The 22,314-nt window shown below is 41.5% G+C and overlaps 1 protein-coding gene and 1 long non-coding RNA gene across 2 annotated transcripts; both read right to left on the reverse strand.

Annotated features, from left to right (window-relative positions):
- Positions 1-463: 463 nt before the first annotated feature.
- On the reverse strand, positions 464-2,048 carry LOC311429470. The gene is made up of 3 exons (XR_014688264.1): positions 2,009-2,048; positions 1,404-1,545; positions 464-723 (listed from the first exon to the last, which is right to left on the reverse strand). It is a non-coding gene; the product is annotated as an uncharacterized lncRNA (long non-coding RNA).
- Positions 2,049-5,972: 3,924 nt separating this feature from the next.
- On the reverse strand, positions 5,973-16,902 carry LOC311429471 (ATPase family AAA domain-containing protein 2-like). Its single transcript, XM_084540546.1, has 6 exons — positions 16,764-16,902; positions 15,663-15,709; positions 14,511-14,664; positions 8,699-8,790; positions 6,862-7,099; positions 5,973-6,123 (listed from the first exon to the last, which is right to left on the reverse strand). The coding sequence occupies exons 1-4, from the start codon at positions 16,853-16,855 to the stop codon at positions 8,775-8,777; spliced, it is 309 nt and encodes a 102-aa protein (XP_084396672.1). The 5' UTR covers positions 16,856-16,902; the 3' UTR covers positions 5,973-6,123; positions 6,862-7,099; positions 8,699-8,774.
- Between the last annotated feature and the right edge of the window lie 5,412 nt (positions 16,903-22,314).

Below are 22,314 nucleotides of genomic sequence, written 5' to 3' on the forward strand. Positions count from 1 at the left end.
GATGGAGCAAATCTATGTTTCAAGCAATCCATTTGTTTTAGAAAAGAACATCTCAGAAGGTTTAACAGGTTCAACTCGGCAAGTGGAATCATCAAGTTTCAGTCCGTTTTCTTTAGATTCATTAACTAACCTAATAGCACCATTTAGTGAATCTGTTTTTGGCAGCTCATGCTGGGATCTTCCTTTGTCAGCATTCTGACAGGAAGAGTTGGAATGCTGCAATGTACGGACTACCTTTCCAACCAAAATTCCATTAGAGGACATTGCATTGCAATTCCTTTGAGATAAGCCCTTTGACTCCTCCTCAGATTTTCCTGAAGATTCTGCACCATAAGGGACTGTGTTATCAGAGCTGAGTTTAGGATTTTCATTCACTGTTGGCTCCACAAAAATTTAATCAGAAACTTTTTTGTTTGTTTGCATTTGCTTCATTTGCATTACCGAATTTGTAATTGTGGATGAAGGAACAGCCTGGTAGAGATCTTCATCCTCCACAGCACTGCTAAGACAGTCAGGCTGTGACACAGTCTGACGAGCAGGCAATTTATTGTGAATACTGATGGTGATCTTCTGTTTTCTTGACGTATCAGTAATTGAAGGCCTGGTAATTGCCTGGTTTTGAACACAGGCCATTGGTGGTGCTGAAGATGGCCTTTTTAGGGTGACACCAGTGGTCTTTGCGTCCTCTTTTATGGATCCATTTCCATTTAAACGGCTTGAATTCTGTATTTAAAAAGAAGAAATTGCAAGATGGATTAACGCAAACACTGCATGTAACATTTTGAAGCACAAAACTCTCCTACTGAGTGTTTCTACAAATGGTCTTAACACCTAAAAAGAAAAACACACTGCCCTTTAAGGATAAATGCAAGTCCAATAAGCGTATTCAATTCCTGCTTTTGGTTTACTGCAGATTGGTATCAAATTAACATCATCTTTGAAAACCAGCCAAGCAACTTAACATTACCTGCTGCTATTCCCAAATATATTTATTTTTCCCTTTAAACATACCCTGAAAAGCCTGAAATAATTGTTCTGGTGCTCAGGAATAAGACAATTAGTTTTCCCTGTCTTAGCTAAAGTGACGAGGATAGGAAAAACAAGTCCTCTTTTAAATGATTTGAGGATTAGTACACTCTGCTTAAATTGTCAAAGAGCGTAGCTCTCTGTGCTTTAGAAAGCTGTCTTGGAGGTATAAAGTAATGGAGTCGCATGGCTGCACAATTTAGCAGTAACCACTGTTTGAATGACTCTGGCTGTAGCATGAGGGCTGTGAAGAAAGCTGCAGCATGGGAAGGAAAACAAAACTAAGATGCCGAAAACCAAACAAAAAACCCCACACCAAACCCCAAACCCACTAGCAGTTTGGTGCCGTTATCTGCCCTCCCGCTTCCCTGAATTACCTTAATCATATGAGGAAGAAGTCGTGGTCCCATAAATCCAGCCTGCTTACTATTAGCCCCCTGCTGACCAGGAGGGAATGAACAGGGATAAGATGGTGCTGGCAAGTAAAACGCACGTTCTCCAAGTGTCAAATCATAGCGCCTTCAGAAAAGAGCAGTGATCGTAGTTTAGTTTTTCTTTCAGCCTACTCTTGGATTAAATCCCATCCTATCATTTTAGAGGAACAGCTCATACGATATGGAAGCCTTCTCTACAGAAGGCTTCGCCAAGACTACAAACTGAAAAGTAGAGAACAGTCTTCCTACTAAGACTATCACTTGCACAGCAATAATTCATTCTTACACCACAGATGACCTTCATTTCTCTCCTTCTCTAAATTAGCCAGCTACAGATAACACATAGATAGCAATTTACACAAGTGCTGCAGTTTAAGGCCAAGCAACAAAAGATAATAAATGACACAGAGAATTTCAGGTTAGACAGAACTGAATTAGACAAATAATAATCTTCTCCCCGGATAGCAAGAAAAACACTTGCAAAACAGAAAAATATCAATAACGGGAAAGTAAATCTCTTCTGAACACATTTTAAGATTTGTTATTACCTGATATAAAAAAGTATGTAAGCTTGCTGACCAAGAACTCTTCTAATGTCAGTACGCACTACTTTAGCATCATTCATCTGATACCAAAGTCCATTACCAGCCTGCAAATAAAGACAACGATTTCTTTAGGTGAATTGCACGTTTTCCAAATGAAATCACGGATAGGAACAAAATACACACACGTCAAATAAAAATATAATGAAATCTTTTTCCCTAGAAACAGTAGCTGCTAGTCATGCTTTAATTGGTTTGCCAGCACAACCTTTACCCTGTTAGAAATGCTGTTGACTTCTACCTTTACATAGCATATATAGTGTCCTGAGTGACAGCTGACACCGTGATGTACCAGCACCGCATATAAGGCATAGAGCAGTGGTTCTCCCATTGACTGCGACATGTAGGCTCTCAGGTCCAAATACTCCGGATATTTCACCTCCTAAAGAGACACCAAGAAGATAGAAAAATTATCCCAGAGTACTTCGTGGACTAGCCAGAGAAAAACACTTCCAAAAAACACAGACTAGAATTGATTTCTAGAATATATTTCTAGAATATATTTCTTGATTCACTACAAATAAGTCTTCCCATAAACAATGGTTAAGACTAGAAGTTGCAGAGAACTGTTTCCTGATGAATCAGCCTTCTCAGAGGAAAGCATATGCTTCTTGTCAAGCGGGAACTTTATTGATATTAAGAGAAAGAATAAGCCATAGTCGTTAGTCTACAATTATTGTCTGAAAATATTAACAACTTTCAGCTTTGGGGGATGTCCCATTACACAATGATATAGTTGCATTACAGTGGTAAATATACCTTGTTGATCTTTCCACCTGTGAAATCTGCAAATCTTTTCAGTGATATTGTGAGAACCTGGGAAGAACGGTGTATGGTAAATCTCTTGGACGCAGGAACCATCTTTTTACACCTTAAAAACAAGCAGAGATAAGTGTTTGAAGGCATCTTCTTTTTTCGCCCCCAAAACAAACTCCTTTTAATGTCTCACGCATGCCTATGCTATTTGAATGATATTTACTTGCATAATAGGTTGGTCTTTTTTCTTTTCATAAACCCATGCACTGCGTGTCAGGTTTGTTAATACAGAGAAGAAGGTCAATTTTCCCAACAACTCAGAGCATAGCGGGAACAGGAATCTCTCACGAAAGGGTATTACCAGGTTGGATGGCAAGGTACCATTTCTTGGTCTACAAAAGTGGCTATTTGAACTCCAATCCTGGAAACATTCTTTCAGCTTTCAAGGGAAATACAAATACTGAAAGCGGAACGAGAGAGACTTGGTCCCCAGGACTAGAAATTGCAAATAATCTCCGACATAGGTCGACTATCAACATCAAAAATACAACAGAAGCACATGGTCATTCTACAGGAGGGAGACATTTAACAGTAGGAAGTCTTCATGTACTGAGCTTGTCTGGAAAGACACTGAAACCATCTGCCATCCTTTGAAACAAAATAGTTCAGTTTGACACATTGCCCGCTCCAAGGTAGGACCTACGGCGTAAGCAGTGAAAATTAGCCACTAGCCCAGAGAACAACGGAAACTGGGCAGTTTACATCAAGAAAAGTACTGTTGAGAGCTAATAAATAGAAAGAACAAAAGTAGCTCTTTTTGAATTCTGATGGCAAAATACAAGCCAGAGAATTGCAAACCCATATGGAATGCCTATGAACAAGACTTCCCCCCTCCAAAGAAACAAAAATCCAAGTCTTTTATAAACTTCCACAAAACTTGTAAGTAGATCCAAAGTTTAGAGGTAGTCCAACAGAGTCATGCAACATAGAAAACTGACATCTAGGATTAAGACCTAATTCGTCAAAATCTTACTCGCTACATTTATAGCAATTCTCTCCATCCAGCTCTTCAGGTTTCACAAAGAGTTCCAGAGCTCTGCTAACAGACGAAACCGCCTAGAGCAGCGAGAAAGAAGAGCGTAAAGTCACCGTAATTCAAAATTCCAGAGACATACTAGTAGTTTATAAGAGAATCTTACTAACATACTCAAGCGATCTACTAGGAGCACTGTGAAGAAGGAGGCAGAAAGAGCATGCTCAGCATTGACCTCACCTGGAAGGCATTTGACTTTGGAACAAATACTTTTCCAGTAGCCTAGACAGCATCTATAGTGTGCTTTGTCATCAATACTGGGGACAAATTCATCAGTCTAACAATTAGATGTATATTGAGGTAGAACAACAAAGAAGTATGACAGCATTATCATTTTTGCAGAAGGAGAATTCCTTCCCCTTAAACCCAATGCAAATGTGGAGACTATTTACATGGGTTCCACGGAAGGACAAAGTCCAATCCACTTCCTTAGCACCACCAAGCTCTTATGTTTTAACATTATATGTGGTTTGTTTTTTTAAGTTAAACAAGTTTAATTTAGAAAGTTATGCATGTACTTAAACATCATGAATTATATTTAGAAAACATCTTACCTTTATATCCAAAGTGATATCAAGAAATGCCTCATACGTATCCGAAACTGCTTTGCAATTCAAGCACTTCACTGGAAGCAAAATATAAATGCTTAACATTATGTGAAGGAGACTAACTGTCCAAATTCAAGTTGTTGACAGATACTACTTTAGACAAACTACAGACTGCTTTACTACCGACAAAAGACACAGATCAGTTCTAAGGACAGGAATATTTTTTCAAGTACCTCTCGATCTTAGAAATCCTCCAAATATTTGATGAATGATGGTGGTAGCTTGAGAAGATCTGTCCAATCTGGAAATTTATTATAATCAGACCTCAGAAGATTTAAGGCACAGAGTTAACTCTTCAAAGAGTTTGATGAAAACCAAGGATGATGTAGACTTTCGTTGCTGATAGTAAATAAGGCACTAAAAAGTGCTAGAGATCATTTCTGAGAGTAAATAAAGGACTAGAAGGTGCTAGAGAATGTATGAAAGTGAACTTGTTTATGCTTACTCGGTGCTTCCGTTCAAGCACGCTTCCTGCATAGCATCAACAGTATAGCGCAAGAACTCGTGTGCGTCTTCTTGACTGCCAAAATGGAAATGTTATCCTATTCCTAAATAAGATGATAGTATTGACCCCATTTAAAAATGAAATCAATCTTGTATTTCTAAAATCTCTCTTCATTTGAGTGTTAAAACCACTTATACACATCAAATAATTATTTGAAGATTACAAGCTATCGAAAAGAAACACATCTGAAGCCACTTACGACTGAGATTACTGATAACATGCGTAGGCTTGATGGCATCAACAGTGCAACGCAGGGCCTGGTTAATGTGAGTCTCCATCGTGCACATCATGCAAAAATCTTGTTCACGACCTGAAGAGTGAAAGAACAAAGCATCCCAGTCCAGCGAAATATCCATAACTACAAACATCTAAGTACAATTTAAACTACAGATACAATATCCACTCTCCTTGCTACATTCTATTCTCCCAAGATGCCAATGTCCCAACAGTCTTGTAACATTTCATTTCACACAACTTTACAGAAGAAAAATATCCACTAAGCCTGTATTCAAATGCATTTTGTGATGAGAAATCTAAAAGACTACTGCAAAGTCGCAGTTGTAAAGGCTGACAGGAATGTGAACTCCACAGGCTGCAAAATGTATTACTCTCCAAAATTACTACTAAATGCATTACTGTCCAATGCACTTCATTATTCCCATGAAGCAATAAATGATCCTTTAATAAACAAACAAACAAACAAACAAATAACTAAATAAATAAAACATGGTGCATTAATTGCACTCCATATGCTATTCGGAGCCCACTGCTAATACGGTGCTCAAAGCCAGCTTCTACAGGTAAAATCAGGCAAATAAGCTTATCTCACAGAATCACTGCTGTTCTTTCACCTTCAGAGCTATCCAACAGATTCAAAATACTGTTAGAAAGTACTCACATGACTGGCTGTGCTCAAGAGAAAGCATGTAATTGGCAAGTGGGGGTGTGTAGGTCAAACACTGTAGAGTAGCATTAAGAAAACATGTGTTGCCAAGATTGTACAGGCCAACTCCAACACTTTGTGTTTCTCGCCAATCCATACAAATCTTCTCAGGTGGAAAAAGAATGCTCTGTGGTGGAGCAATTCCATCATTAACGACTGCAAGAAAGTTAAATTTAAAAAGAGATCTTGTTTGTTTGTTTCTAAGAAAGGTATTTAAAAAAATACTATTCTGCAGGAGCACCTAGAGGAGCTAGCTACAATCCAAACCAGAAAAACTTATTGCAGACAGCTTTAATACCACCAAATTCAAATTGGCTGGTCAACACAATGTTTTGGGGAAAAAAAAACAAACAACTTTAGTCAACCATTTTAATTTTTCTAAGGCAAGGCTAACTGCCATTCTGTTTGTAGCACCTAATGCCAAGTTCCTCTCCATCTATAATCTTTAACCTGATTAACTCAACTACTGTTTTTTTCCTTATTATAACTTAAACCACAAACTTAGACTTGAAATTATACGGTAAACACGTAAAAACTAGGAACTAGGAATGACGGTACCCCTACAGATACCAGATTTTTTCCTGAGCAATGTTATCATTCAAAAAACCTGTGAAGAATGGAAGCTGTGAATAGCAACCATCAAACACTTTTCTTTGCAAAACAGAAAAGACATGGAGGAATCTGTGCATTACAAAAAGCTCCCCATATTTCTCTGTTGACTGTAAATATATCAAAATTAATTTCTGTAACATCAGTCACTTCAGTTGCCTTAGGGGATTCGCTTTTCAAGTCTTTGTTCACAGTAGTCCCCTTCTCTATCAGTGCAACAAGTAAGAACTGCATTTTCTACTTTTGCTTTGAAGAAAATGGAGGCAGGATAAAACGCACACTTACTTAGATCTCTTGGGGCAAAAGCCTTAGATTTTTCAGATGATCTACAGTAAATAGCACCTCCACGTCCTTGGGCCACAGAGACTTGGCTTGAATCTTCTGCAGGCACTATCCGGCCCCAGTTGGCGGTGCGTGACATCAGTATTTTAGTACTTGGTTTCTTGGATTTGCCAGACCGCCTTGAAGAGGGCTTTTTAGGCTTTGAAGATTTGGGCTTCTTAGCTACGGTCATTGTTCACATCTGCGACAGAGACAGAAGTTCTGGTTGACGTAAGAATATCAAGAAGCATTCCAAGAAGAAAAGAGTAGCAGAAGTCCTGTCACTTAATCTCAAAGAAACAGCCTTAAGAACTAAATCGCTGGTATGAATGATTTAAAAAGAATCCCCAAACTAAACACACAAAGTGAAAATTTCCATCTAAACTCTATCAGTATTACTTCTAGCTTCTGCAGAACTAGTGGCTGATGCCATTTCTTTCCCTTCCGTAGGATTTTAATCCATTACAACTCTGGAGTCTTTTTAATATAAAAATGTAGAAGACATTCTCTGAGGGGAATCAGTTATTTATTGATTTCCGGAGTTGCGCAATTATCTGTTAATTAGTACCTATGATCTAATAGATAATTGTTGCAATTATCTATTGCTGACATGAGTAACGGAACACTATTACTTCACTGCCTGCGTTTTTCTGTTTCGTCTGCACAAAGGTACCCAGAACTCACTGCTACTTTTCTTCTGTCTTTCCAGGGCTCGCCCTCTACCTCACTGTCTACTGCACCAGTCATGAGGGGTTTGTTATGATTCTATAATGAGCCTAGCTTTTAAATACACCTTTCATGGGTGTCACTTGGTGATAGCAAGTTAATTTCTGAGGGCTCCTCAGTCTACATCATGTGGTCGCTTTTTCCAGGTGAAAAAGCGGAGCCGTAAGTGGCAGTACACTAAAGCCCTGGCATGTTGAGATCCAAGAGGAGAGATGTTTGGCCCTCCTTTTCACTCCTGGGAGCCATATACCTCAAAACCCACAGAGGATGGGCTATATCTCAGAGAAATCTTGGGAAAGGAGAGCATGAAGAGCATGTTTGCAAATTTATTTCTCCCTGGGCTTCTTCTGCTTCTCCAAGAAAGACGAGTTTGAATATAACTTTGGCAGCAGTACTTCTGCTGTTTTACTCCTACCACATTTAAAACTCCTACAACAAACTGAAAAGTTAGACTAAAAAGCAGCTCTTTCCGTTCTACTTTGTAAAGCTGCACGTTTTCCTCATGCAAAACAACAGGGGAATGTAAGCTAGAAACGGAAATGCTGAATGTAAAACAAAACAAAACAAACCTCAGCCCTCCAGGACAAAAGCCAATAACTGCTACAAAGTCCTTTTTAAAATGCTGATTAGGTTTCAAGGTGATACCGCTTTAAATAAGCATAGCTGTGTGTCCATAGGCAGAAGCTGAATAATGACAGGATGAACTATACTTCATGTTTTGTTACTGTCTTACTGTAGCACACAGGGACTTGTTACCTTTAGGGAAACCACTAACCTCATGGAGGGTTTAAAACATAAGCTAGTTTGTTATACCAAAATGACGGAGAGAACAAAGCATAAAGTGCTTTCAGATTTCTAGCACGCCTTGATTGCTGTCCATTAAACTTCAGACACGTTAAACAAAACACAGTAAATAAGAAAACTCCTAGTCCCACAGCTGGCAAATTGTGTGCAGAGGTTGTAATTAGAACTTTTTTTGCCTTGACGTTTTACATTTAAAATTGATTTTAAATCCATTCTATACACACTTTCCATTCCTGAAAAAACAATACGCAAACCTGAAAAATGCATTTACATGAGAAATGAAGTCGTCCTTGTCCGATTGGAAGACTAAAGTGACAGCGCCTGGGCTCAGGGATAAGCTCTGATCTTCACCAGTGACAGCTCCTTTTGTAGGATTGAAAGGGAAAATGTTTCAGCAACACATTGGAAACATACTTAAGGGACAAGAAACAAAATCAAGACTGCAGTGAGAAGGAGAACAGAAAAACAATACTGGGGGGGAAGGGAAGGGAAGGGAAGGGAAGGGAAGGGAAGGGAAGGGAAGGGAAGGGAAGGGAAGGGAAGGGAAGGGAAGGGAAGGGAAGGGAAGGGAAGGGAAGGGAAGGGAAGGGAAGGGAAGGGAAGGGAAGGGAAGGGAAGGGAAGGGAAGGGAAGGGAAGGGAAGGGAAGGGAAGGGAAGGGAAGGGAAGGGAAGGGAAGGGAAGGGAAGGGAAGGGAAGGGAAGGGAAGGGAAGGGAAGGGAAGGGAAGGGAAGGGAAGGGAAGGGAAGGGAAGGGAAGGGAAGGGAAGGGAAGGGAAGGGAAGGGAAGGGAAGGGAAGGGAAGGGAAGGGAAGGGAAGGGAAGGGAAGGGAAGGGAAGGGAAGGGAAGGGAAGGGAAGGGAAGGGAAGGGAAGGGAAGGGAAGACCTTGATCTTTATACTGACCAATGAGATAAGCCTTACACATTTTTAAGTTTATTTTTGACAACTGATTGAGGTGTTACCAGGTATTAAGTACGATTCAAGAGCAAATATTAACACTAGAAAGAAGAAATCCGATCCACCACCACTGTTTCAAAATACATCCATTTCTCATTTGGAGATGACGTCTCTCTGACAAGGTAGTAGAAAAACTGTAAATACCGATAGAGCTTCCTCTCCCGATGTTCCATATGCATACCGATGCTGTTCCTACACCTACGCTCTGAGCATAAATTTATGTTGACATGAGTGACAAGAGAGGGTGTTACTCCTCTCTTTGTTTGCCTTGAGAGACACACCTCTTGTCCATTGAAAAGTAAATTCAAGATTCCAGATCAGTTAAGACAGTTGCTATCCCCCCATTCAGAGTTCTGCAGCAGCACTCTTCAGATGTGTTTAGCAGTCTCTTTAGAAAATGTTATCACTTAGGACCTGCTTCTCAGTAGGTCCACGTTTGGCCTCCGCTTAGCAGAGAGTCAAACCCAGCTTAAGCTTTCGTACAAGAGCCCCTTCACGAAACGGAGTTGAACCCTGACATAACTGAGTTGAACCTTTAACCTTGAAGCTTCCTTAAAGAAGAAAGCAGCACCCAGGCCAGGAAATAGAAATTAATCGTCACTTTACCCTGAAACGCAGTGGGCTATTCTGTGCTGGCAGGATTGCTGCCGGGCTGGCCGACGAGGCGGCGGGCAGCTCCCCGGGGCCACAGGGCCTGGCACAGGGAGCCGCCGGGGGTCTCCAAGGTCCGGGAACAGCGGCAACAGCGGCAACAGCAGGGACAGAGGGGACAGCAGCGACAGCAGCAGCCACCTCAGCCGGGGCCGTCTCCACAACCGCCACAACGGCCTCGGAACGCCGCCGAACTCGGAGCTCCAGCGTGACGCCTTTTGAACCTGGCCGCGCTGCTCATGGCTAAAACCAGAGCGTTTCCTCCGGCGTGTGTTTACTGTCGGTGCCGGATCGGCCCTCACCCCGAGCTCTCCCTGCCGGGAGGGCTTTGGGGTTGGGGTTTCCCTCCCGCCGCCGCCGCGGGCAGGCCCCGCGCGCAAGGGGTCCGCGCTGGGGAGCAGCATCTCACCCACGGTGAGAGCCTGAGGGCACGACATGAAAAAGCCCCGACACGAAAAAGCCACGGCATGCGGCCGAGGCGGCGGGGAGACGGCTCTGAGGGAGCTGCCACTTCGCCCTGCCGTCCTCCCCTCCCGGGCCGCCCCGCCGAGCCCCGTGCGCCTCAGGTGCTGCGCTGAGGGGGTGGCTGGCTACTGAGACAGCTGCCCAGGGCACTGCTCATGGCACCGAGCCTGACGGAGGTCAACAAGTGTTGAACAATGCTCTCAGACATCGGGTCTCACTTTGGGGTGGTCCTGTGTGGAGCCACGAGTTGGACTTGGTGATTATTGGGAGTCCTTTCCACCTTGGGATGTTCTCTGATTCTAGGTCAGCAATCCAGTAGCTGATGAGAAGTGTGGAGTCATTCAAAGGGAAGAGAGAGCACAACACTTCTCGTTTGCAGAAGCGGCTATTTGGTAACCAAACCGACGATTCCTTTGCTTCTAGAGCAACTAACAGCAGGGATCCGCTTTACAATAGAGGGAAAAGAGTCGTTGGCATGTCATGTGAAGTAAGCTTCAAATCCCAGAGGATGATTTTGTTGGAACTTTATTCAGCTGAAAACACAGAAGCCTTGCTTTTGCTTGTGTTAGTTACAGCTCCAGTTTACTTTGGTTGGGAGGGAAGGCATTCCAGGCTAATGTGCTGTACCTGTTCCTTCAGCTCATTGTCCATAAACGGAGGAGCAAACGAAATCAGTTTAATCTCCATTAAATGCAGCAGACAAAGCGGAGTAGAGGGTGATCTAGCACTTAATTTTTCCTGTAAGCAGGAAACCCAGAACTCAACAACAGTTTTCAAATCTTGTCCTGCAGTAAATGACCAGGTGAGTGAAGCTTGCATTTAGAGGATGTGCTCCTACAGTAGATGGAAATAGCTTTTCCTCTTCACAAGTGCAACTGAGTGGTGGACTGGCAGCTACGTGGTTAACTAGTTGTGCCAAAGGGGTTGTGTTGAATGCACAGAAAAATATGCAGGTCCCAACAGTAAAGGGTTGTCTGTAGGCATGACACTGAGTACAGATGTTGTCTGCAGGTTCGTGCAGAGTGCACCACGCCAATAAGCACCCAGAGTCGGAATGCACATGAAGGTCTTTTAATTATATAATTACTTATAGAACTCTGCAGAGTCAGGTACTAGGCAATCTTTCGCAAAGCAAGCACACCTCTGACTCAAATCGCCGTCATTTATACACAGGAAACTTGTGAAAACTCTCTCTTTGGCTCCTTTGGATTGGTTATTACAGCTCACCTAACTTATCTCCACTGAGCTTGTGCATTACAGAGGAATACCGGGGGGGAGGGGGAACAGGAGAGGGGGGACACACACCGAATCCCACATTAGCATAGATTAGCATTTTGACAGGTGTGATTTTTAATGTGCTAATGACCCTTAATGAGAAAAAGGTTACTATAGGTCAGTCTGGAGCTGGTGTTCTCCTTCCTGTTTTTTCCCTTTTAGCCCTTCTCTTCCTTGCTTCTGCTAGCTCAAGGCTACCTGTCTCTCTCCTTCTTTATTTTCTCAGCTAAAAGACTGCACAAGCTACAGGCCTCCCTATTTGCTTCAACATTTCCTTGTTTTTTTTTTTTTTTTTTTTTTTTTTTCCCAGCTCTGGGACGACACAGGTGTGGTTTGGTATTTGCCAGTATAGCTAAAACTCACGCCAGTCTGCTCACGCACAATAAGTAGTAAGATTTAAGGACTGGTTTCATCGGCTTCTTCCATACTAACATCCTTCTTATGTTTTAGATATGCTGTAGTTAAATCAACACTAAGTTACTACTTGTGGAGTAATCGCCTTAAGCGACTAGGCATCATAAGCACACCTCCATCCCAAAAGCTACCCGCCTCCAAGGTGCAACCACCCCTCACTGAGCACGCCCTCGGAATTTCTCAGAGCCTGTACCTTTAAACGCAAGTGAGATCATTTCTACCAAGCACAACCAAGATATGCATGACTAGAGTCACTCAAGCTCCACCTTAAAGATAGAAAATAATATCAATTGCTTTAAGAGAAAGGGGATGTTAGGGAAGATACTATCAGGAAGGATTCCTTCTGACATCACTCGACAGGCTGAGCCTCTCACTCCCCCACCCCCACTCCATTGGGACGCCGTGGGGTAAGATCTGAACGCTTGCTTATACCAGGCGTCTCTGTGGAATCTTAGAAATCTGTAGAGTTTTGATGCTTTTTAGTGTCTTAATACCTAGGCTGTGTGCCTGTGCATTTCATGTATGCTAGCTTGCTTTTGCAGACAGTGAATTTATCACTGACAATCCAAAGAACCTGTGTACCTGTCGCCGTAAGAAATTGCACTTAATTGCATTCTTCCTAGCTGTGAGAGTTCTCCTTGAATGCGACTAGAGCGAGGCCGTACTGCGTTGTTGGTGAGTCCGTGACCGTGATAGTTCAGCACCCTGAATCTGACGGGACCCGTGACGGTCAATCGGCTACACCCCTTAATGCGACACTACTAGAGGAAGAAGATGACAGGGCTTGCATGCACTGCATTAGGCTTTGCATGTGAAAACACCCCGAAATAATTTCACGTGCATTTAACGTTTTTAAAGTGAAAAAAACAGGAAGGTGTAGTCTCTCTGTAAGCTACAGCCCTACATAGTTAAGGCATCAGCATTCATTCCTTTGCTTGATAGCAAAGTATGAACATACAGAAGAGTTAAATATTTTCTTTGCATTCTTAAAGGCGATTTTTCAGACTTGGGCTTCAGTTGTTGGAGTTGAAGAGATCAGTAGACATCCTTACTTTTACGTTAAGACCAAAATCTTTATCTAAGATTGTGTTATCTAACGCAACTAAACTCCCACCCCCATATGTTTTTTTTGTAACTTCGGAACGATCTTGCTGCAGTCCTACTCCGATGGTCTTTCAGTAACATGCAGACTGCCGTGGCAGATTCTGTTACAGTGCTTTTCTATTGACAGGGTGCATAACACTCAAGGTAAAGCCCCTTAAGTGTTTCTTTGGACCCTGCTGCTTCTGTTAGTACTCATTTTTTCACAAACTTGTTGAACCTGAGCCGTGCCTACTGAGCCAACGAATGCTTTGATGACACAGTATTTTTTCAAAGCAGTTTTGCTTCTTGGAGCTACAGAAGCAGCTCTGGCTACGTGATAGGGAATTGTGCTGCATTGGCAAAACCAGACTTAGCTACAGACTTACAACACTTGCTAACTCGATCTATTTCAAATCTCATTTTAACTTTAAAGGACAATCAGTTTTGTGGCTCCTGTCTTACTAATTTGCCTTGTTTTGCATGGAAGAGCAGCCTGTGAATGTTTTGCTTTATTGCATGCTTCAAAAAAAAAGGCTGAGGAAGAGACTGGAGGAACCTTTTCTATTCTATGGACTTTCCCCCGAGAGGGTGGAATTGCAGGCTACTTGGATGAATGTTCGAATATGAGTAAGGGAGCAGACCTCAGCCAAAGGAGGTGGAATCCTTGCTTAATAGTAAGTATCAGTGTGGGGACATCTTTGCTTAACAGGAGCCGTTTAAACTCTTCATAGAAACAAAATAAGCTGGACATCTTATGCTTGGAAAGCAGTATGGTTACACAGCTGCTAACATAATGACTTGAGTCTTCTGCTCTGCAACTTCAGGTTTTGTTTTCAAGCAGTGCATACATCAGTTTCAGCTTTGGACAAGGATATTTGCAATGCAAATAGTGATAAACCAGAATCAGTGGCGCTGACGAGTGTAATGGTGAAATGCAGCAAATCAAGTATTCCTGGAGAAATGTGAGATTACAAAACTAGTAAGCCATGAAGCACTTTTGTTGTTGTTGTTGTTGTTGTTTTTTAAATCAATTCTTATATGCTGAAATAGCACCTTCAAGAAAATCTGTTTATCTAGCCAGGTAACGGTGTCTCCCTGTAAACATGAAGGAAATGCCAGGAGCAGCCATAACTCTTTGCTGTCAAAATAAAGAGCAAGTCGAGGCCAACATCATGCCATAGTGCAAAGGCTTGCTAAGAAAGATCATTCTAAGAGGTCTGCAAGAAAAGATGACTTACTTTGTCATAAGTTTGTCAAATAGAATGGACGAGTTAGTAGTCGAGTACCGACTGTGTCCGACTCTACAGCTGCGGCGCAGCTCCAAGTCCCTGTTTTCTCCGTGGACTCGTCTCACAGTTTTTGCACCAGCTCTACTCCTCAATGTTCTGCTGACTGAAACGCAGAAACAAAGTATTTTGAAACAGTGAAGATGGGATTCTCCTTATTTCACCGTTGCTCTTGTAAAATGTAAACAGACAAACAAAAAAGGCACCCTGAAGTGGATTGATTTTTCTTTACATTTCAGATCAGAAGTTGTTGTCACAACCACTGCATTCCACTTCTTTATCGCTCTGCACGTTTAAACTGTCTACTTAAAACTGGGACCTGTAGGGAAATTTTTAAAGAGACTGAAAGCTAGCCAGACAAAAACAAGCGTGCAACTTTTGTTCCATGCAGGAGGGAAATCTACTCCAGTTATTTCTGTCTTGGAAAAGTGAGAACAATCAACACCTTTCTCTAAGGTGTTTTCACTCCATTCATGTAAAACTGTATCTAACAGTGCTCAAAACAAACACTATGACATTGCAAGCCTCTTCCTAAGAGGTGTATGTTTGATTACTCTGTTTATGCATGCAGCACTTCCATTTCCTGCATTATGATCTAACAGCTCAAGGAGGTAAGAATCGTTTCAAGAGAAACACCCAAACACCACATAACTCAAACTCGTGCTTTTTAGAAAAAAGCCTGCCCATTGTTTACCATACAGCACCCTTTGGCACAGGTTTGTTGCTTGCACTGTCATTAAAAGAGACAAGAGGACAAGGGGAAGGGAAGAGCTACACCACTGTGCTGCTAGGATCACAGCTAAGGTTTACTTTTGTGGTTGCCAGCTATAAAACTAAGTTTGAACTTATCAAGTATCGATTTACTTTGCACAATTAGAACAGTTTGCTTTGTGCCTACCAAGCTGCAATTCACACTGCTCCCTCCCCAAGGAATTCATAAAATCTCCTATTTGCACCTACCTCTCTTCACAGAAAAGTCACTGAGGAGTGAATTCAGATGACTACAGAAGGCTTTGGGGCCAAATGAAAGCGATGGAGTGACCAAGTGCCATCCTCTTCAGTAACCAGCACAAATAGGTATCCCGGGGACTTACAGCCACTTACCTGTGTTATATTCTTTTTTTCGTTCCAATTTTGGCTTTCTCAACTGCCTACATTAAGAAAGAGGACAGGGCAGAGAAGGGAGAAAAGACTTGTTGTATTAGACCCATCAAGGATGGGAAATTTCACCATGTTTACAAGCCAGTGCTCCATGGTATACAAAGAGAAGCCTGTAGGCCTCACGCAGGATCCACATCCCAAGTCTGTTGCGTGCCATATACACGCGGTTCTGTATGTACCCACATTTCCTAGCTTGCTCATGTTGAATTCTCAAAATTATGAGCAATAGCACCCAAGTGGAAAAGATACATGTCCTGGTTTCAATTAGGACAGAGTTAGTTCTCCTCCTAGTAGTGGGTAGGTTGCTATGTTTTGGCTTAGAATGTGTGAAAGGATGTTTAGAAGAGTGCTGATACCACCCCGATGTTTCAATTGCTGCAGAGCAGTACTTACAACAAGCCAAGGACCTTTCGGTGTCTCACTGTCCTACTAGCGATCAGAATCGGCGCACAGCAACAGCTGCGAGGGGACAGACTCAGGATGGCCGACCCCAACTGGCCAAAGAATTCTATGCCTTATGGCAACACGCTGCACCATGGATAGGGCGGGGCAGCCGGGCTGCTAGGGGTTACGCTGGGCACTGGTCAGCAGGTAGTGAGCAACTGCATTGTACATCACTTGTTTTGTACACATTACTAGTAGCAGTACTATCATCATCATCATCATCATTATTATTTTCCTGTCTTAATAAACTGTCTTTATCTCAACTCGTGGGCTTCACTTTCCCATTTCTCTCCCCCATTCCAGAGAGGGAGGTGGGAGGGTTGCAGAAGGGCTGTGTGGTGTTTAGCTGCCGGCCGGGTTAAACCACAAGAACACCTCAAAGGGGTTGGGAAAAAAAAACAGTTTTTTTTTAGAAAAGCGGGAGACTTTCACTGAGAAGAGGGACTCTAGTTTTAAGGTACTGGTACGCCATCAGCATGCTCATAGGCCTCTGCTGATTTTAGCCGGAGGTTTATCAGGTCACAACTCACTGCACATGCTTTCTCTCTTGCTTTTCAATCTACAAATCGAACAGAGATTGAACATATAGAAATACAGTACCTTGAAAAGCATCTTCTCTTGACATTTCCCCTCAGTATCGCCATACTTTCTTCAAAGCTGGAGACTGAACACCGCAGGATGCTTTTGCTCATTGATCTTAAACGGTGTCCGTTGAAACATTCAATACTGGTAGAAGAATAATCCTAGGGAAAGAAGGAAACAAGAATATATTTATGTGAACCACGTAGATTCAGATAAAGAAATTCTGCCTCACGCAAGTTTAATTGACCCTCCTGACTTGGTAGTGGGGCAACTAATGGCAGGCAGACACTGAAACGCTGCTGTGCTCAAGAAAAACCTGGAGAGAAAAAAAAAAAAAAAAAAAAAAAAAAAGCTTTCAAAACTAAAGCTTCCCTCTCCCCACCATTTTCTTGTGGATAACTTAAGCTTAATATCCTTGGCAAAAAGATATTGCAGCAAAACCTTTCACATAAACTTAGTGTTTCGTGAAAAACAACAACAAAAACTTTAAATTCAATTGGAATTTTTTTCAATAAATTCAATTGGAATTTAAATTCAAAACTTTAAATTCAATTGAATTTAAATTAAAAAAACGAAACTAATTAATTTAAATTAAAAAAAAATAAATTCAATTGACTGTTCAGAGGAACAGTCAAGCTTGACATTATACATCCTAGAATTAAAATCTAGTTTGAGTTTTTCTCCCATCTCCAGACCTTGCTAAAGATGCTTATTAGGAGCTCTGTCAAAAAAAGTGTAAGGCTTGTTATATCAAAGCTTCGAACCCTTCTTACTGCCCTTGACCTTCTTCACATTGCTGCTCCTACAAGGGTGAGTACTATCATTTTTAGTACGGGAGGGAAGCTGTGATATCCTTGAGTGGGGGGTCGTTCTGTTTACAAAATGAAGTTCCAGTAAGAGTACATCAAATGAACCAACTTTCTTTGAACTTTAATTCATCACTATATTGAATGAATGACCTCTGGATTTCTCTCTCCCATTTGGAAGTCAATTTGAAAACAAAATACCTCTGCCATAAAGAGCCAGGCATCAGAGACACCTGTTGCGCCTCAAGAACAGAGAAGGTATTAACGACAAGAGCAGCTGAATAAAATGCAACTTGCCATTAGAAATGGGTGTACTGGCATCTACAGGTGCCGCTGGCATCTCCTCATTTTCATTACTCTCTTCATCTGGTTTCTCGTCTTCAGTAGCAGGGTTCTGCTGTGGTGACTTGGAGCTGTCGCATGGAGCACACGCTGCAGAGGTGCGACCTTGCAAGAAAGAATAGATACCAAAGATCTTCGTCGTGCATTTTCAGTTACAAATGCAGAGACAAGTCTTCAAATCCTTAGCGTTAAAGCACGTACCTCTTTTCTCACGAGATTCTTTAATTTGTTCACAAAGTCGTCCAAACTCTGTATCCGTTTCGTTCCTCACCATTGAATATGCAGTGTCTTGCAAAACATAGGCGCTGTGACGATCTGAAATTTTACAGACTTTAACTGAATGTTGTCTACCAACCAATGAAACTGTTTTGATCACAGAAAAATTGCTTTCTTCATAGGTTGGTTCCGAAAGGTTCTCTCAGTGAATATTTTCAGCATAACAACATCAAAGTTAATTAAAACAAAAGCACTAGTTCCTTGGGAACACTTATATCACAATTCCATGCCCAAGTAGCAAAATGATAAAATATTTACAGTCTGGACGTCCAAAATCATCTAATCCATCCGAAGTCTATTGTCCGCACACAGCATTTCTCCATCTATACGTTTGACAGATTTTTTAAACTAGGGCTAAAAAGCACATCCTCACCTGTAGATCTTTGATCCGGGTAGTACTCTAAGGCATTGTCACAGATTAGATCGATGTCCTTCAGCTAGTCTCCTGCAGCGAGGTACTGGCACGAGTCAATTTGAGTCAGAACTGTTGAAAGATCCATCGGCTCTTTAATCCTTGTGGCATAGTCAGGTACCTGCAGATCAAATACAAGCATTCAGAGGTTTTCATAACCTTGCACACTGTCTACCAAAATTATTCTGAAAACTTTAAATAAACGACTTCCTAAAAACCCTGAACATTTGCGATGCATCAGAAGACGCTGAAATTAACCAGTTTGCTTCTCAAAAATGGAAGGGCTCTTTCATTTTTCATTAGAGCGGCTAGGAGAGGACAACAAGAAGTAGGGAGGTCAGAAGCACATGCATGGTAGAGAAGAAACACTGAGGGTGGGAGATTCATTTCACTTTGCTTCAGAAAATCACAACAGTGAAAGCTGAGCAAACCATCCGGCATTCTCTTCGTTGTCGACATTGAGGAAAAGGTGCATGAATTGCACCTGTGAAGTACCTATTGCAGGCATCTACTTTAGAATGAGATAACTGGGCCCTGAGGTGCTCATTTCTTCCCTCAGACCAGAAGAGGAGACTAATGACCAGTTCAGATGAGGACATATGTATCTGTCTAGATTTTTCACAGCTCAAGAACCTAGGAGAAAAGGGGAAGAAAAGCCAGTGAATGCCCACAAGAAGAGGACTTTGCTGATCCGCAGGTATATTCAAGTTACATCTGTCTTTGAAATATACGCCCCTAGTTTAGGCTTATCTCATAAATTAAGGAGAAAAAGGCATCTAAGCAGCCAATTGGAGGAAAAAGAAAACACACTGCACTTATGGTTGATTCCTATTGAGGAGTTCCAGATGAAACAGAGAACAGGATCTCAAAACTTATTTTTACAAACTGCTGCTCTTATTCCTGTTCCCACAGGAACTGACAGTCCAAGAAAGGGCTTCAGACTTCATTAAAGTAGTCCTGTAAATACTGTTTGTAATTATAAGGAAAGATCTCTGTGCTTTTCAGTGCTGTGACACGCCTACATATCAAAGCCTTTTCACGAGCAAACTGTGTTGGCATTTGGACTGGCTTTTTAGAATGAAACCAGGGCTTTCAGCGAATAATCCCATAAGAGACATTTGAGAGTCGGCAGAAGTAAAAGCACTGCCTCTGCTTCTTGCAAAATCCTTACAGTGCAGCCCTAAAAACAAAGTTGAACCTCACCCAAAACGCTGAGAAATACGAACACTGAGAAGTTACAGACACACACAGATCAGCACTACTTTACCTTCTGTGGGTCAACGGGCTTTGCAAATTCCCTGAAACGTCTGTCAGTGGCAAGTCTGTGAGTAACGTCCCTCAAGAAAATTCTAAGGTCACGCAAGGTATCCTCCTCTTCCTCCTCCAACATCCCTACTTTTGTGGGGATCATTCTTGTGGCTTCTGAGGCTCAGCTGGTGGTGCTACAGGCACGACTTCCAATGTCCAATCAACTTCAATTAATCAGGAAAAATTAGCCAATTTACAGTACTCAAATACAAGCATATGACAAATTACTGACAGAAAATGACCACCAAAGCAAAGCCCAACGAGCTAGTAACTTCGATAGGAAAGTTTTAGATGTACTTCTCATATCCTCCTCACCTCTTTTCTTTACAGGAGGCTTAGCCACTTCATTTAGAATTAGGTCCTCAAAAAAAGATGCTCTCTCTGCCCTACCAGGCAACTCAATATTGCACACTTCTCCAAATTCCTTATTAAATAATTTTTGGATCTAAAGCAGAAGGACGAGAGACATTTCAGATTTAAGGCCACAAAAAACTCATCTTCTATTCCAAAAAGACGAGTACCTTTTCAAATTAATAATAACCTGAAGAACACAAACTGAAAAAAGTTATCTTCCTGGCCTTAAAAGGCTACATTTTCACAGGCTGGCACAGCAAATTCAAATATCACCTTTAAGAATCACCTATAGAATTAATGCTCGGTGAAGGGATTGTACGCTACACTGATAAAGTAATGGCTTTCACCACATCCAACAGCGCCTCCTTTGTATTTACTTGCCTTGCTGCAGCCTTTACTTAGAACCTTTATGGCTATCGAGGGAAGAGAAAGGCTTCAGCAGACAAGTGAGGGCTTTTTGCTGAGTTTTTATTTCTCTCCCAAAAGGTGTCTGAAGTAGCTAGTACCTCTACGTCTTCCTCCATTTTCAAGTTCTAGTATTAAAAGGTAGGTAAGGAATTTCACTACTTATTTTAGAAGGAATTTACAGCCTGTACAAAAACTTCTGTGGGAACTCAAGCACTTTCAAAGCAGTTGATAATAAACACGTCTAGGTAAGACCCGTTCTCTTCCCCCAATGACTGAGACCAAATCATCAGAATGACAACAGCGTGGTCCTGTTTTGGGCACCTTCCCTTAATGTAAACTCTCAGAAGTCAATGAAGTTCTGCACGTACTTTTACTACAGTTTATTTAGGAATACAACTAGAATTCGATTCCAAAGTTACTTTAGCAGAAATTGGAACTCAGCTTTCCAGCTTGGAAAGCTTTGGCCTATATGAAGAAAGAAACTGATTTATTTATTTATTTTTTTTAATCAAAGTGTTTCAATTCTCTACTAAATCGCATTATTAGCAGTTTACCCAACATAGCATGGAATGGCAGACTGTCAGAAGAAATCTCTTCAGTAAGAACATCCTCTTGTCATTTCAAGCACTTCATATTCTTGACTGAACCACTTTGTAGCCACCAGAATTATTGTATTAATTTATTATTTGCATGTGTGAGAAGGGGGTGAAAGTCACTTGCTTGACTCAGAAAAAACCTGAAGCAGATGCTTTCACAGTATTCTTTTTCTCTAAGCAAATTTTAAGTGATTTGTTAGGGTGCCTGAGTAATAACAGCATGCATTTAAGAAAGCACAGCATTTTGATGCTGAAAGCATATATAAATTACAAGACACTGAAGAAATAGTAAGAAAAGTATTGACAAATACCTCTTCTGGGAGATCTGAGTGACGTACATCAGACGGAGCAAGCAGCAAAACTGGCGAAAATGCTGGAATGTTACGTAGTAGAGTTAGAAAAGTAAGTTTCAAGGCAGGTCCAGCGTTGTCCCACCATAAATGGATATCTGGGACATAAATTGTGCTTGGTGCTGTCTTCTGAGCATTTCGGATCAGCTAGTGAAAAGGAAAGCTTGGGTAAGAAAACTAAAACACGTACAAGAACCTGTTAATACATAGCTACATAGCCATCTGACTGCCCCATGAAATGAAACTGCGTGAACAGAGTGGCAAGCATCCTTTCACATAAGGAATTTCTCTGTGCACCCTTTCAGATTATCAGTATTCGGAGAACTCTAGTCAGAAGATGGGAAGGATATATTCAGGCAGTGGCTAGACACCGTAGCTATATGGCCACAGCCACAATCATCGCATAACAAAGAAAGGAAATGTCCCTCTTAAGGGACACATCAGTATTCGGTCGTGTAACATGTCTGTCCTTACTTGTATGGCTCTCAAATGTTTCCACTAAAAGTAAAAATATTTTAAGGTAGTGATGCCAAACAAGAAAATGGATTTCCTGCCTAAAAGTAAAAACACCAAATCTGTTCATTTTTTCTAGCTAAAACCACATCACCGTGCAAATGAAGTGTTTTCTGAATGTTAATGCTTTTATTGCACATACTGCAACAGCACAAGTTGTGTACGTCCGTGCGAAAACAAAATAAACAGAAGCCCCAAACCTTG

Source organism: Aythya ferina (assembly GCF_964211825.1).
Source record: "Aythya ferina genome assembly, contig: HAP1_SCAFFOLD_1196, whole genome shotgun sequence".
NCBI classification, from domain to species: Eukaryota; Metazoa; Chordata; class Aves; order Anseriformes; family Anatidae; genus Aythya; species Aythya ferina.

Excerpts from the sequence above, each read along its gene's own strand:
- LOC311429471 (XM_084540546.1), bottom strand. The coding sequence starts at position 16,855 with ATGAGCAAAAGCATCCTGCGGTGTTCAGTCTCCAGCTTTGAAGAAAGT. Across the intron at positions 15,710-16,763 it reads AAGAGAAGATGCTTTTCAAG|GCAGTTGAGAAAGCCAAAAT; the intron begins GTACTGTATTTC and ends TTCTTAATGTAG. Across the intron at positions 14,665-15,662 it reads AAAAAAAGAATATAACACAG|TCAGCAGAACATTGAGGAGT; the intron begins GTAAGTGGCTGT and ends TCTGCGTTTCAG.